This window comes from Fringilla coelebs (assembly GCF_963513975.1).
Source record: "Fringilla coelebs genome assembly, chromosome: 2".
Classification (NCBI taxonomy): Eukaryota; Metazoa; Chordata; class Aves; order Passeriformes; family Fringillidae; genus Fringilla; species Fringilla coelebs.
In genome coordinates this window covers 28,635,025-28,649,574 of record NC_140029.1, presented here as the reverse complement: position 1 = coordinate 28,649,574, position 14,550 = coordinate 28,635,025, and the positions used below count along the sequence as shown (strand labels likewise).

The following is a 14,550-nucleotide window of genomic DNA, read 5'->3' as shown; positions in this document are numbered from 1 at the left end:
GCCTCCCTCATTTTGCCTGAAAGTGCAGCCACTGGCTCTTGGCTGGAGTGATGTAGTCAGAATGACAATAGGATGTAGCAGGCTACAGCAGGAAACAAGGCCCTGCTGGGGAAGGTCAGGAAACACTTTAGGATCATCAGAATTTTCTGCCATCTTCTGAGACCATAAGACCACATATTAATGAATGTATTTTTAACCCTTCTACCCAGCAATCTCTGCATGGTTATGTGTGCACTGTTAGTCTGTGCCGTACAGATAACTGTGAAATAAGCATGAAGTTTTGTGGTGAACGAACAGTTTTGATGAAGGTGCCCATTGTATATGCAAGTACATATATATCTAGATATATTAAAGCACACTTTTTGGCAGTGGAGTGGCTGGATTGAATAGGCCTGAATAGTTCAAATGAAATAGCATGCATGTCCTTATTTCAGATTATTTGAAGAAACAAAGACAAAATACCTTTATTTATTTTCCTTCCATTAAGTGTTCTATAATCAGCATGTGTGCTCTTGTGTCTCAACTAAATCCCTCACCTGCCACCCAGGCTCTATGAGTATGGAGAAAAGTAAAAATGCTCCTGTTTCTGTGATGGTTTTGCTTTCTGTCCCTTGCATGACATTTTGGTTATTGCTTGGTTGTGCTATACTGCAACATAATCTTTTGTTTCTCAGAAATTTTATGAGTGAATTTCACAAGAATTTCACTTTATTTATTATTTTGTTTATATATAAGCTTAAGGAGGGGTTGCTGCAAAAGTTTGAAAAGTACATCAAACGTGTTGAGCAGCTTTTTTGTATTTAAACAGACATTAGTATGGTTTCTCTAATTTAAAAAAAAAAAAAGTGATGTGTTCAATGTTATTGTTGTTTCTTCTGTGCGTTGTATTTAACACTATAATTAAAGCCATGACAGGATACCAGAATTTACAGATTATAGGGAAACACATGCAAATGGTCTTCCTCACCATCAGATTTCTGCTGTTACAGTATGTGATGAAATGTATGTGAAAGAGGTGTGGGTTACTGCCAGAGTAAAGAGAGCAATACAGTCTGCAGAGAAACTTTAGCTTTTATTTCTGTGCTCATTAATTTTCGTAGGTTTTCTTTCACTTTTTGTTTGAGCCAAATGGAAGTCATCTCCAAAATTAAAAGGCATGGTCATTCGGCTGGAATTTTATGATACATTTCAGTGATTAGCTGTTCTGCCAGTGAAGAAATCACTGTGTTTAAGTGTGCTTAAACTCTGCTCCTTCTGAGAAGGGAATAGAAGTCATTATAACACAAATTGCTCTTTACCTAATGGTGCATTAGCTGGATGTTAAGGAGAGTCTCTTAAAGGTCTTGCTATTTCCTGACTATGTAGTATTAGAGAAGAGATCTCCATTTAGCAGTGTTGTCGAAGTGAGGGTACAGCATGTCACTGCATCCAGCTTTTGCAGTCTGGGGACAAGCATTCCAAGTGACCACTTTACATTTCTGTCTTTAATAGGCTTGGGAAAAACCAAGAGAAAGACAAGTGCGAGAGACGCCTCCCCCACTCCCAGCACAGACGCAGAGTACCCTTCCAACGGCAGCAGCGCCGACCGGATTTACGATCTTAACATTCCTGCCTACGTGAAATTTGCCTACGTTGCTGAGAGGGAGGATGAGCTGTCCCTCGTTAAAGGGTCCCGAGTGATTGTCATGGAGAAGTGCAGCGACGGCTGGTGGAGAGGCAGCTACAATGGACAGATCGGCTGGTTCCCTTCGAACTATGTGGTAGAGGAGGTTGAGGAGGCAACTGCAGATTCACCCAGCTTTCTCAGCCTTAGGAAAGGCGCTTCCATGAGTAACGGCCAGGGCACCAAAGTACTCCACATCGTTCAGACACTGTACCCATTCAGCTCAGTCACAGATGAAGAGCTCAATTTTGAAAAAGGGGAAACGATGGAAGTCATTGAAAAGCCAGAAAATGACCCAGAATGGTGGAAATGTAAAAATTCCAGAGGTCAAATCGGTCTTGTTCCTAAAAACTATGTAGTAATCATTAGCGATGGTCCTTCCATGAACACTTCCCATCCACCTCAGATAAGCTACACGGGACCATCTTCTACCGGACGATTTGCTGGAAGAGAGTGGTATTACGGGAACGTTACCCGGCACCAAGCAGAATGTGCCCTGAATGAAAGGGGAGTGGAAGGAGATTTCCTTGTTAGAGACAGTGAATCTTCGGTAAGTGGTGCTCAGCCCGCAGGTTTGTAACCCCCCGTGCACGGGTTAGCAAGCACGGCACTTAACAGACTCCCTGTCATTCACCCTTAAAGAAGCGAGCAGGGCTTCAGCATTACCAACCAATGCCCTCCCTCCTTGTGAGAATTGGTCTGTCAGTGAAATGCAGTGACATTTACACTGAAATTTAACAGCTGTGGTCTGTATTATCCAGGGGTTTTTTAAGTTTGTATACAATCAAGTAAATATTTCAGGCTTCCATTTCGCTTTTCATGTGTTTCTCATGCAATCCTTAAATTTAAAGCACTACAAGATAAAATAATTCTAGGTGATCGAAAATTTCGTCATTGATTTGATCTTAAAGCTATTTTCAAATAGAATCTTTGCATTGGTCAGTTCTATTCTGCTTTTAATTTAATAATTACATAGTTTCTTTATTAGTTAAAATTCCATTTTAATGTGTTTTTGATCTACTTAGATAATTTAGTTTGTAATAAGGTAAAGTTATTATTATATCTAGTTGTTAAGGTTGTTACATACAACAGAGAGGGTCAAGTCAGCAGCTCATATGCCTTGTAAATTGAGCCTTTATGGCATCAGAGGGATCTGAGTAATGCTGATTATGGTTCATGTCATTCTGAAAGTTCAGATTTAAAATTCAGCTGAAAGGACTTTCATGTGTGCTGAGGCCAGAGAACTTGCAGTTAAAGCACTAAAATTTAATTATCCTTTGACTGTGATTTTGAAAAGGTGACAGATTTTAATCTTATGTCGTACATAACATTGAGAAAATTGACAAAGTACAACTTTGTAATAGTCCCAGATATTTTTATCTGAAGACTGTATTGTCTGATTAAATTTCAGGCACCTCTCCTTGATGAATTTGCTCTGCAAAAAACATGATAGCTATCAAACTACCCTTTCCTTGAAGCTCTGTGTCATTGAATTCCTATTTCTGCTTAATTGTAATCACGAAACAAGGGCAAATGCAAATAAACCATAGGTGAACAGGAAAAAAGTTAGAGATTAAATAAAAATAAACTGGAGGAAGATAGGGAGAAAATAGGAATTTAGAAATCATGACTGACTTACAGAGGCTGAGAGGAATCAAGTTTGTTTAGTCAACAGAAAGAAAGACTGATGTGGGATACATGGTTTTATAAAATGTAGAAAGCCACTGGAGGATTATGGTAATCATTAAATTACAGTAATTCCTTTTTTTTCAACATACTTTTTCTGTCAACATCCTGTCAGATAGAGGCATACTGGATGTGGTGGATTCTTGGCATGTCAGTCCAGCAGGTAGAAGTTCACTTTCAGATCTAGAGGCTGCATTGTGATTTATCCTGAGACTGTTGCTATCAATTTCCTTTCATCTTTTGGGAAAGTGCCAGAAGGAGAGTTTGAAAAGTAATACATTACTTAAAATACAAAAATGCTTACCCATTTCTCAGGACATGATATGCCACAGTGACCACTATGCTACAGCTTGATTTTTTAGCTCTTAAGGGTCTGCCTCTATCTCTGGAGTAAAGAAACTACCTTGAAAGAACACAGGAACCTTTTTATTTAATGTGACGTCATAACACTAAATCCTTGCATTCAAAGCAGTTTCAAACTTTTTGCCTGCATTGTTGCTGGAAATCATTGCTTTGGAGTACAAAAAGTTTCATTCAGAATGTGGTCTTCAAACTATTTCTAGCATTTAACAGTTATTGGGATAATAGAAAATTTATTCAGTTCATATCACAGCAAGCTTTTTGAACACCTGCAGAAAAAAAAAAAAAAAAAGAAAAGCACCGAACTGAGGAACTTAGAGTACAAAAAGAAGAAAAAAGCTATCTGGTCTTACAAACCCTGTATTTGAGACTTTTTTTAGCAATGAAAAAACTGCAGTTATGCACATAAATGCCTCTGTGTATTAGTACTGCATGTGGGTTTTAGTTTTTATTAGGTTTAAGGAAATAATTTACTGCATCTCAAACTTTCATCTGCCCTAATCTTTATGTAACATTCCATCATATCGTGTGTTTATGTATGTGAATTATGAAACACTGGGGATTGCTAGTTTTTTCCCTGGAGTGCCACAAGTGATACAATAAGTGAATGGGCATACTTGCTAGCATTGAGAAAAGGATCGTGAAAATCTATTTCAGACTTGTTATGTATAGAATAAAGAAAGAGTTTAGCAATGACTCATGAATTTCTGACAGTTGCTGTATTTTACATATGTGACTACAGAGGTTGTTCATGCTGTGGCTAAAAGTCACCAGGAGTGTCTTCACAATCTAAGCAGATGGTCTTGATTAGAGAGAACAGACTGAGCAGAGCCAAGTTTTCAGCTCTCTGATTTGCTCATCTAACCACCAGACCAGCACTTCCCACTTTGCTGTGTTGTTAACTCACCTGTAATGCTAGGAATGCAGGGGTTATTCCTTTCTAGAAAGGTCCATAGATAAAACAGTGAGTCATGCTCCTAATCCTGTGCCTGATTTTTGACCTCTTTTAGAGTTTTCTGTAGTCTTCCATCACCGTAGTTACAAAAATTGGTCTGCATAGAAGTTTTCCTTAGATTTCAATTTTGCTCTTGTTACTGAGCTATGAAAAGCTGTCCTTGGATAGATGAAGGTTTGTATTACTCTATTCACTAGATGAGACTGTCATGTTTTTGCGTTTCAAGTCTTAGTAATTGCAAGATTTTACAATATTTCTCTAGGTTTAACTTGCCAGATGTTTATCTCACAGCTAGATCCCTTTAGCCAAAAATATTTTCCTTGGTAACACTTAGATCTAGAGGATGCTACCATAGAGGAGAATAACCTGAGATGAACTCTGTAAGGTAGCTAGGAGGCTGATTATCTCCATTAATTACGAAATACTATTATTAGAACCATAAACTTGTTTGAACCATTTAAGCCTATAGTTTATGTAACAGGCACAGTTCCCTACTGATAATGTTTTTGCCAACTGTGTTATACCTAGGTAATGTCACCTTAGTTTTGGAGATCTAAAAGAACTGGGTACATGCCTAGTTAGAAATACTGCTAACTAGTTGTTCTTTCTGTTGCAGGCTGCTAGGTTAATGAAACCTGAAGTTTGTCTCATTTAAGTAACAAAACAATTTTTTAAAAAAGGCAGATTTAACCTATGCAGTCTCTGTAGAGCCACTTTTTGTATTGCAGGCTCTCCAGCAGTCAGATTTTTGCTCTCTGTGTGTAGTTCCTAACCCAAGACAAACAGGTCTTGGCTGATACTGGTGGTCTTGGTTGGGTGGTTGATTGTCATGCTTTGAAGATCTCAGATTTCACTGAGTGTGGAACCAAATTTGGGTGGGAGAGGGTTGTTTTGTTCAGGTTCACACCAGGAAACAAGTGTGCTAACTAGTGCTGCAGCTAACAGGAAGCAGTAGTGTGTCACCTCCAGCTTCTGAGCAGAGCCTTTGCTGCAGACACCCTTAAACTTCAAAGGGAGCTTCTGTCAGAACTTGTGGGCCCCTTGCAGTCCTCTGCAGGTGGCTGTGAAACTGGTAATCAGGCAAACACCAGTGCTTTGTAGTAATATGAGATCTTCTCATGAAGCAGAGAAGGTGTTATTTTTCTCAGCCTATGCTATGAGTGAGCTATGCAAGTTTTTGGATGATTTCAGGAGCAGTTACTCGTTAGGAAGTAATGGCTACCTTCTGCTGGTAGTGTCACAGCATTCAAATGACAGTAACCCATCCTAAACAGAGTTGCAGAGAATAGTTTTAAGATGATGATTTTAGGCGTATTAAAATGATACGAAGGATTGTAGGTGCGACTGGATTTGTCAGTTTTTGAGATCATATTTAGCTTCTCTGTCCTTTGTCTAGCAATAATGACAATAGAAGGAGGAGGCAGAGGTTCAGAGTTTGTATGTTTTTTGAGGTGCTAATTCTGTAGCATTCAGTGTCCCATGTTTTCCTGGGGTTTTAATCCTGCAGCTGTTGTATAGAAGCAATGAAATGTGGTAACCGTTTAAAAAGTGAACATTGGTCATGTCCTGTGACATACAATGATTGGTAAGTACAGCAGACACGAGGAGAAAGTTTTTCTTTGAAAACAGGTGTAAGGAAATATCCTAGTGGCTTATTTTAAATGGAAGAACAGAAATCTTATTAGAGCTATAGTTGAAGATCGATTAAACCAATTCATATTTGTGACTTGTGTAATATTGATTTTGGAATGTGACCATTACATAGGGAGGAGAATGGTATTTGCTTATATCCAGATGAAACAGACAGGGTAGAAAAAGGAATTAACTCTCTCAGATGGCTCCTTCCAGCCTGACCTTAGATCTTTGAGCCATGACTTTGAGTTTTTTGGCTGGGTGATACAGTAATAGGAGAAGTGAGGGAAAACTTGGGTATGGAAATGGAAGGAGTTGGGGAGCCCCAGGACAGGCTCACTGATGGGAGCTCAAAGGGCCTGGAATAGTTTGAAGAATGAGTGTGTGAGAATATCTTTCTTGGAGAAAGGGCATTTGCAAACAGAATTGGATTGAAAAGGAATATTTAAAATAAGTTACAGGACCAGTAAAAGATTTTCAGAGGGAACTGTTTTTCACAACCTTGTCATTTATAAATGATAAAATTATCATTTCATTCTCAAATTGAGGATGTGAAGAGGGAACTGTTTTTCCTGTTTCACCTCTTTTTCCTTATCTTGCTTTATCACTTGTTTTTGTGGTAGTTTTCAATTGGTTGTGTTTTGTTTTTTTGGGTTTTTTTAAGATCATTCAATTCCTCACCAAAGAAATAAAGAAACAACTTCCTACCATTTGTTTTCCATATGCCATAGGCACCAGCTAGCCCATGGTCATCTCTAGATATAAGCAGGTGTTAAAGGAATTGAAAACAATTCCAAGTACAACTATACCTGGACTGTAGGTTCATTCGACTTAATATTTAATTTTCTGATTTAGGAATTGACTTAACTTCATGTTAGGTTTTTCAGGTTTAGGTCTTTCCAGTTATGGTGGTGCAGAAATATTCATAGTTTCTTTGCCACAAAGCTGTGCTCTGTAACTCTATTGCAGAATCATCAACTGTTCTATAGACTTAAAGGATTAAAGTTTACTTCTGATGTGCCTTTAGTTGGTGTATGTGAGTCCTTTTTTTGTGGAAAAGTTAGTGTGTAAACATCCAAATGTACCAATTTATTTAAGAGGGAGAAGAGAGAAAAATTGGCCAGCAGTTAAAACAAAATAGCTTAAACAGTAAATAAAATAAACAGACTTGGAGCAAATCCAAGGAGGACAGCAGGGAACCAATTCAAACTGCATTGAACTAGCATACTTTGAAATGGAAGTGTTAAGAGCAATAGTTTTAGATTTTTTTTAAATAGTGTTTTTAATGAGTTTGCATTTGTTAGGGCAAGAAGGAACAGAAATAAAAACAAAAACAAGTCAAATTGCTTTTGCTGTTCATTCTTGAGTCCTATGGAAGTTACTACTCTGAGACCAATAAAGGGTTTCAGGATTTTTGCAACAGCTGTTTGAGCTCTTCCATCTCTTTGCACCGGATGATGACTCTCAAAAGGGTTAGATCAGCCCTTCCGCTTTTTACATTTTTTAAAATTAAATCAGATAGTGAAAAAATAAACTTTGTAACATATTCTGCAGAAAATATGATAAAGTCTTCTACTTATGTATCAGTCTAACTAGCAGTCTCCAGGGCTGTGGAGAATAGACAATAGTTCATGAGAAATGTTCATTCACTAAGGTTATAATTAAACTGGCAGAAAGAGTATTTAATATATTGTGTGGATTAGCTCACAAAGATAGAAGTATGGCCAGTGCCTGGGTCATAGGACAGTAGGTCAGAGGTGCAGCATCTCTCTGCGTGTCATTAGCACATCCTTTATGGTCTAGAAATAATGTTTCTTAACAGATACAAGGAGCTTTGAAAACTCATAATTTTGACATGCTAAAAACAATTGCTTTGTCAGAAAATAGTAAGAGATTTTTGAGAGCAAAGTGATTATTTAAACTTTTTTTAAACTTTTGCCATAAAATTGTTTCCTGTTCCTAAAACAAACGAAAAAGTTTTGTTCAGATTATGAACTTCCCATTTGTAAGTTCTGTTTTAATTGAGGGCCTTTTGGTTAATGGTTTTTGTTTGGTGTAGGCATCACCCATGGAAGTAGCAGAAATTTGTCAGCAAGATTTGATACTGTTTTTTGAATCCTAACTGGCTAATCTGTACTTGCTGCCTCAGTCTGTCCTTGGTGGGACCCTACAGAGCTGCCTGTGTTCAGGGCACAGCGATCAGCACACTGCCCATGCCCTAAACTTCTCCTCCATGAGCCCAGAGTCCCAAAGCTTTTGTGCAGACCTATGCTTTGCTCCTGTTTAATGGCTGCTGCTTGGAACTATGGAGGTTCCACTGGAACCAGGTCCCAGGCCAGTGTGGCTGTGGCTGCTGGAAGTTTTGTCCACACTGCATTCAGGGCTTTAACCACAGCAAAGTGTTTGTACAGCCAGGTTAGCTTTAACCTAATGGGGTAGGTGCTGAAATTATGCCAGTTTTGGTGTGAGTTCTGTGCAGCCTTCTTTATGATGCTGCTGAGGCAGGGGCTTAATATCAGAGATAGCTGGCTTAAAATAGCAGTTTTCATATTTGGAGTTAGGGATGGACAACAGGGCACAAAATGTACCTTGGGTGGAGCACTGGAAATCTCAAAGATACACTCTTATGCACATTTCTTTCCATCACTTTCTCCCACCCTTCCCAGTCCCCTCTTGGCAGTCACAGAGAGTGTTCCGTGTATTTTGAGCCAGGGGCTGCTCAAAGGAAGCCTTCCTGATGGAGCCTGTGCTGACCTGGTCAAGGCCCGCTGACCTGGATTATAGATGGAACTAGTAATTTTCCTATGGGTGTTACATAAAATAATTTTTAAAGAAGTGATGCCTGTTGATCTGGAATGTAGTGGCTTGGGGTAGAAGAGGGTTAGGCCAAGGGTGTGGGGAGGTTGCTGCTGCCTTTAGCAGTACAAAAGGAGAAGAGCTGCTGCCCAAAGCCGAGCCTTGGGTCTGAGTTGGACCAGAGCCAGATCAGCAGGCATGGAGGGAGCTTTGTTTGCTGTGGGCAGGGCACATGTAGTCAGAGGGGAGGCAGAGAAAGCTAAGACAGGTGAGGGGGGGATGCAAGAGATGAGATTTTTGGGATAGGCAGGACATGAGGGATGTGTGGGCAGAGACCTGTTTTATTGCAGGAATAAAGACAGCATATCTGAGAAAATGCTGTCCTCCAGCTTATTTGGTTATGTGCTCGGTGTGTGTTTGACCCCTCACAAATGCAGTGTAGAGGTCTCAGGGTGTGGTTTTGTGGAGTTTGGTGTCAGCAGTAACATGTGAGGGCTCCTGACCCCTCCAGTTGGTCCGCTGCTGTGCCACAGCTGTGCTCAGGATTGTTCCTAAGGCAGTGTTGTGAACCAGGTGGGTTTTGTTTAACCTGGGTGAGCACAGGTTTGCAGTGCTGGCCCAGCCAAAGCAGTGGCGTGGTGGAGAGAGACCAAGGGACACAGTAAGGTTGTGTCAAAAGCCTGGCACGTGCCTTCAGTGGTTTGTGCTTGAAGCCATACCTTCAGTGAGCTGGGACACTGCAGCAGAACCTCCAGAGTAGTACCAGGCATTACTTAACTCCATTAAGTGCTTTTTACAAACTCCAGTGTGTACTTTTAATTCATTTTCCTGCTGGTTGGTGACACCTACTTACATACACCTCTCACAGGGCAAACCTGTCCTCCCATCTGTCATATCCCCCTCCTACAGGGAAGGGAGCACCCAGGATTCATCGAAGAATGGCAAAAACCACAAGGATTCAAAAGAAGCTCATGAAGTTTTATTAGCAAACTACACAGTTGGCATAGAAATTCATGTTTTGTCCCTAGTCTCTAATAGTAAGCACAATAGTAAAAGAAAAGAGGGAAGAAAGAGAAAGTGAAAGGGAGATTAGATTGCAGAGGAAAGGAGATCTGCAGTCCTGGATCCAGGATCAATCCAGCCAACAGGGTATCCAGGGCCTGGGCAGCACATCACCAAGGCTTTGTGGGGCTGCCTGGTTATAGGTAAGTTTCACTCTCCCTGAGATTAGGTTTCTTGCTCTTCAGGTAAATGAATCAGCATGGGTACTCTTCTGGACCTTTATGGAAATGGGGGGAGCTTTGAGGGTCTTTTGGTAGTCTTGATCCCCCTCTACTGGACTTGCCTGTTCCTTGACCCCATTCCCATGCCTGCATTGTTTTGTGTTGGTTGGTCTCCATGGATCAGAACAGAAAAATTGGCCCCAGAATGGTGCTGCCCTACCTCTGCCCATCCCCCCGTTTCCAGCCATATCCTTTTCTAACTTGCCTGGTTGAATGGTCGTTAGTATTTGAGGCATAGATAGCAGCACATTAAATCCTTATTGCCCAGGCTCCTACACCATCTCTGTGGGCAGCCAGCAGCAGTAGGTGGCTGGAGACAGAGTTCATCTGGAGGCGAGGAACACTGTGTCCTTTCTACCCTCCTATGGTGGCATGTGGTGAAGGAAGTGAAATGGTCTCATTCTGGCTGTTTGGATGACAGCACTCTCCTTGTTAAAGCAACTGCCAGGATGAAGAGATTTATCCTTAGAAATTGTTATGTCCTGAGTAACTTAATTAGTGCATAAATTCTGTCTTTTGTGGGTAGTGGTGTGATGGTGAGATTTGTACAGTGTTTTTCTTCTATAGCTTTATCTTTTTTTACAAAGAAAGTGTACTCAGTGGGAGAAATTATTCCCCATACGTGTGGTAATGAAGATAAAAGGTGCATGTGTTTTTGTCTTTTGCAATGCAAAGTAAGAATGGCCCTCTAGTGGTCACGGCTTTAAAAAAAGCAAAATGGGGAATTTTCTTCATCTCGCCCAAGCAATATTGCAGTAATTGTTTTCTCCAGGGCACTCTAGTGAGGAAGACATGCATGATAAAAATTCTTCCCATCTCCTTGACATTCTTGTGCTTCTAGATTGAGTAACTAAGATAATATTTGCAGTTTAGTCATGTAATTGGCAGCTTCAGACTGTGCATCTGGGGAGCTTTCACTTAACTGACTTAACTGCTCACGTTAATAACAATGGTAATTATTTATTGAATAATAGGCTATTGGGTTTCTTAAGGAGCTAAAGCACTGAGCTGTGGCTAATGTAAATTACTGTCAACTATATGACACAGTTTGTTCCTGAAACTGCAAAATTATGCTGTCATTTTGTTCTCTTCTATGTAATTTTTTCTTTCTTTCTTTCTCAATTCTTCTCAACAGCCCAGTGACTTCTCAGTATCTCTAAAGGCATCGGGGAAGAACAAACATTTCAAGGTGCAGCTCGTGGACAATGTCTATTGTATTGGGCAGCGGCGATTTAATACTATGGATGAGTTGGTGGAACACTACAAAAAGGCTCCCATCTTCACCAGTGAACACGGGGAAAAGCTATATCTTGTGAAAGCACTTCAGTGACGTTGAAGATGGACTTGGCCACCTGGGCCTCTTATAACTTACAAGCCTTAGGTCCTAAATTCACTTTTATAGAGCAGAGCAATATCTGAAGCAGGCTTAAGGAATAGGCTCTTTCTAAAGTGTTTGCTCTGTCAGTTGCTGTTTGTCCTTTTTTTTTTTGTTTGCCTCTCTTTGTGTTCCAGTTTTGTTCACCTCCGACCACCTCTCTTCAGGTTGAGAGTTTCCCTCGGGTGGCCATGGCAAGCACTCACCTTCCCAGCAGAGTTCAAAACGCCCCTCTCCTGTGTACGTTTACATAGTTAGCTCAGATCAAGGAGGGGCGTTTTCAATTCAAACCAGTGTTAATCTGTTCAGACTGCTCATGCAGGCAGAACTCTCGGTTCAGAGACATCGGGCACAGTTTGAATGCACTGAAGCTGCAGCTGCTTAAGTGAGAGAGTGTAGACATAACAGTTGTGGCTGTGAGTTCTGTAGCTATATCGCTTACCGAGTAGGATAATACAAAACCTCCTAGTTCCTAGAAGCACTCTTTACACTGTACTCTGCTGTTACATTGCCTCTCTGACTCTTCGTAAAGAGTACACTAATTAAAAGCATTTTGTAATAGTACTTCTTAAACTACTATGGTAAGATTGTAGTAAAAGAAAACTAGTGTATTTTGGTCTGTAATTGCAACAAAGAGAAATTTTATTTGAAAGTTGATTACTAGAGAAAGAATAATTGAATTGTAAAGGCTGAATGTTTCGGTAATCTACAACCAAATGTGCCATCCACATAATGCTTTTTCCTCTTGCCCTTCTGCTTGTTTGAATTAAACGATTATGTATTTAATTCTCAAAGTAATATGTATCTGTAGCTGATTGTTGACACTAATACGGAAGATTAATAAAAACTGATCTTGGGACAGGGTGGGGCGGGCTACCAACACTATATATATATTTGCTTTACAGAAAGAAATCTTCGGGTTTTACAGAGGATGGCGGGGTTGGTAGGAAGAGACACACAGAATGTTTATGAAGAAAATGCATTTTTCTCTTTTCTTTGCATTTAAACTCCTTTATGGTTTAAATATACAGTCTTTAGATGGCACATTCCTGAGATTGAAGAACGGATCATGAGATCTCAAAATCTTGCATACTCAGTTTTTTGGATATTGTAATAAAAAAGGTATTACGTCATGATGGAGTACTGGATTTATCCTTGGGTGGTAGTCCTGGTGTTATTTTAGCAAGGTGAAATAGAGTGAATAATGAATTTGTTTGTCTTGGAATTTGTGTGGCCTAAAAAGAAATGATCTGCGACTGCAGAGAACAGTTTTGATATGAGGCAGTTGTCTAATGAGCTCTGTGTTTCTTGTTCTGTGATAATTAAGTCCATTCGTAGCTTTAATGATATCTGCAAGATGGACCTATTTCCTGGTACCTTTTTGCTATTAAAACACATTTCTTACCTTTTCTGTGTTTCAGCCAGTAGTTGTGCAGCTACCTCTGTGTATAACTAGAGCAGGTGAAGTAGAAACCAGCACTGTCTGACTTGCTTTGGGGTAAATCATACCACTGCCAGGAGACTGCACTGGCACCTTTGCCAGTTAATGCAGTCTTGCTCAGATCCAAGAAGCAAGTACAGTTTCTGAAGTTCTATGCACATACTATTTTTCCACCACTCTTGAAATCTTATTTCTGTAAGGTTTTCTGAATTGAACTGGGACTAAAAAATGTATTTTTCTGTATGTGCATTAACTAAAAATTGGTCAGTGACGCTTGCGCTTGGTAAAGCTTAATGAAAGAAAGCAGTGATGCAGAGCAATCCAAAATGATCATGCATTATCCTGAAGAGCACCTACCCACGACTGTCTTCTAAGAAGATAGAAGTTTTCCTTAGGAAGTTGGTGAGAATTACCAGTTGTTTACAACTTACCTACAGAAAGACTCCACAGTGGGCTTCTTAAACCTCATGAGTGAATTCTGCAGAGAATGTAGGGATTTGCCTTCTAATACCTAGTTTTTTCTTTAGGTGAATCGAAGCATGTACCGGGTATGGCAATAATAGTAAGAAAGTCAGCTATATGTTGTATGAGCATTTTCAGGTTTGAGTGAATTGCTTTTCAGTCTTTTGTCTCTTGGTAGTATTTGCAAAAATTATATATGGGAGTGGTTTACTTTTTCAGTAAACAGATTACTCTAATTACTGTTTCATGCCCCGTGTTCATTTTTTTGTGAAATATTCCTTATGTTTCCTGTTTCAGGAACCTTCATATACCACTTGCAATCTTTTTTCACTTTTTTCTAGAGTCCATTTTTACAAACTCTCTTAGTTCCTAACTCCTTTCTAGTCTTAGTAGCTTAGAACTTAATCAAATAGACATCTGAATGAAGGTTTTACTATATGCTTTATATTTTAATGATTTTATCAAATTTTCTTTGCTTGTTTTTGTTACCTGATTATCTGTGAACAGCTTCTGTGTCTTGAGGTGTAAATTGTAAAGTACTTTGTTTTGGAAGCAGTTAGTTTATGGCCTGTAAATTACTAGCTTGAGTAATTTCTTTTTTTTCAATCTCACCTTGGTTTTTCCCATGCTGTATTTTATCAGCACGCTTTCCGTTCAACAGGCTCATTAATAGCTCTTCAGTTGTTCCCATCATTATTGAGATTTGTTCATACAAGTTTTGCCACCTTTTCCTGCCCTTTTGATCTCATTTGTTGGACTTGGCTTAAGCATTAATAATCTTCAGTGCTATATGCTTCATAAAGGGGCAATAGATGTGGATTTTATTATTATTTTCCTATTTTATACTCACCTTTCAATTATTGGACAAAATCTCACCTTTATTTTTTGACTACTTAG

At 39.6% G+C, this 14,550-nt stretch overlaps 1 protein-coding gene across 1 annotated transcript in view; it reads left to right on the top strand.

The window, feature by feature from the left end:
- The window catches only part of NCK2 (NCK adaptor protein 2), an 83,969-nt gene extending 71,164 nt beyond the window's left edge, over positions 1–12,805 (top strand). The window contains exons 4-5 of the mRNA XM_084227107.1: positions 1,492–2,213; positions 11,511–12,805. Coding sequence (XP_084083233.1) covers positions 1,492–2,213; positions 11,511–11,705 — 917 coding nt within the window. The 3' untranslated portion in view covers positions 11,706–12,805. The remainder of the gene's footprint in view (positions 1–1,491; positions 2,214–11,510) is intronic.
- Positions 12,806–14,550: the final 1,745 nt, after the last annotated feature.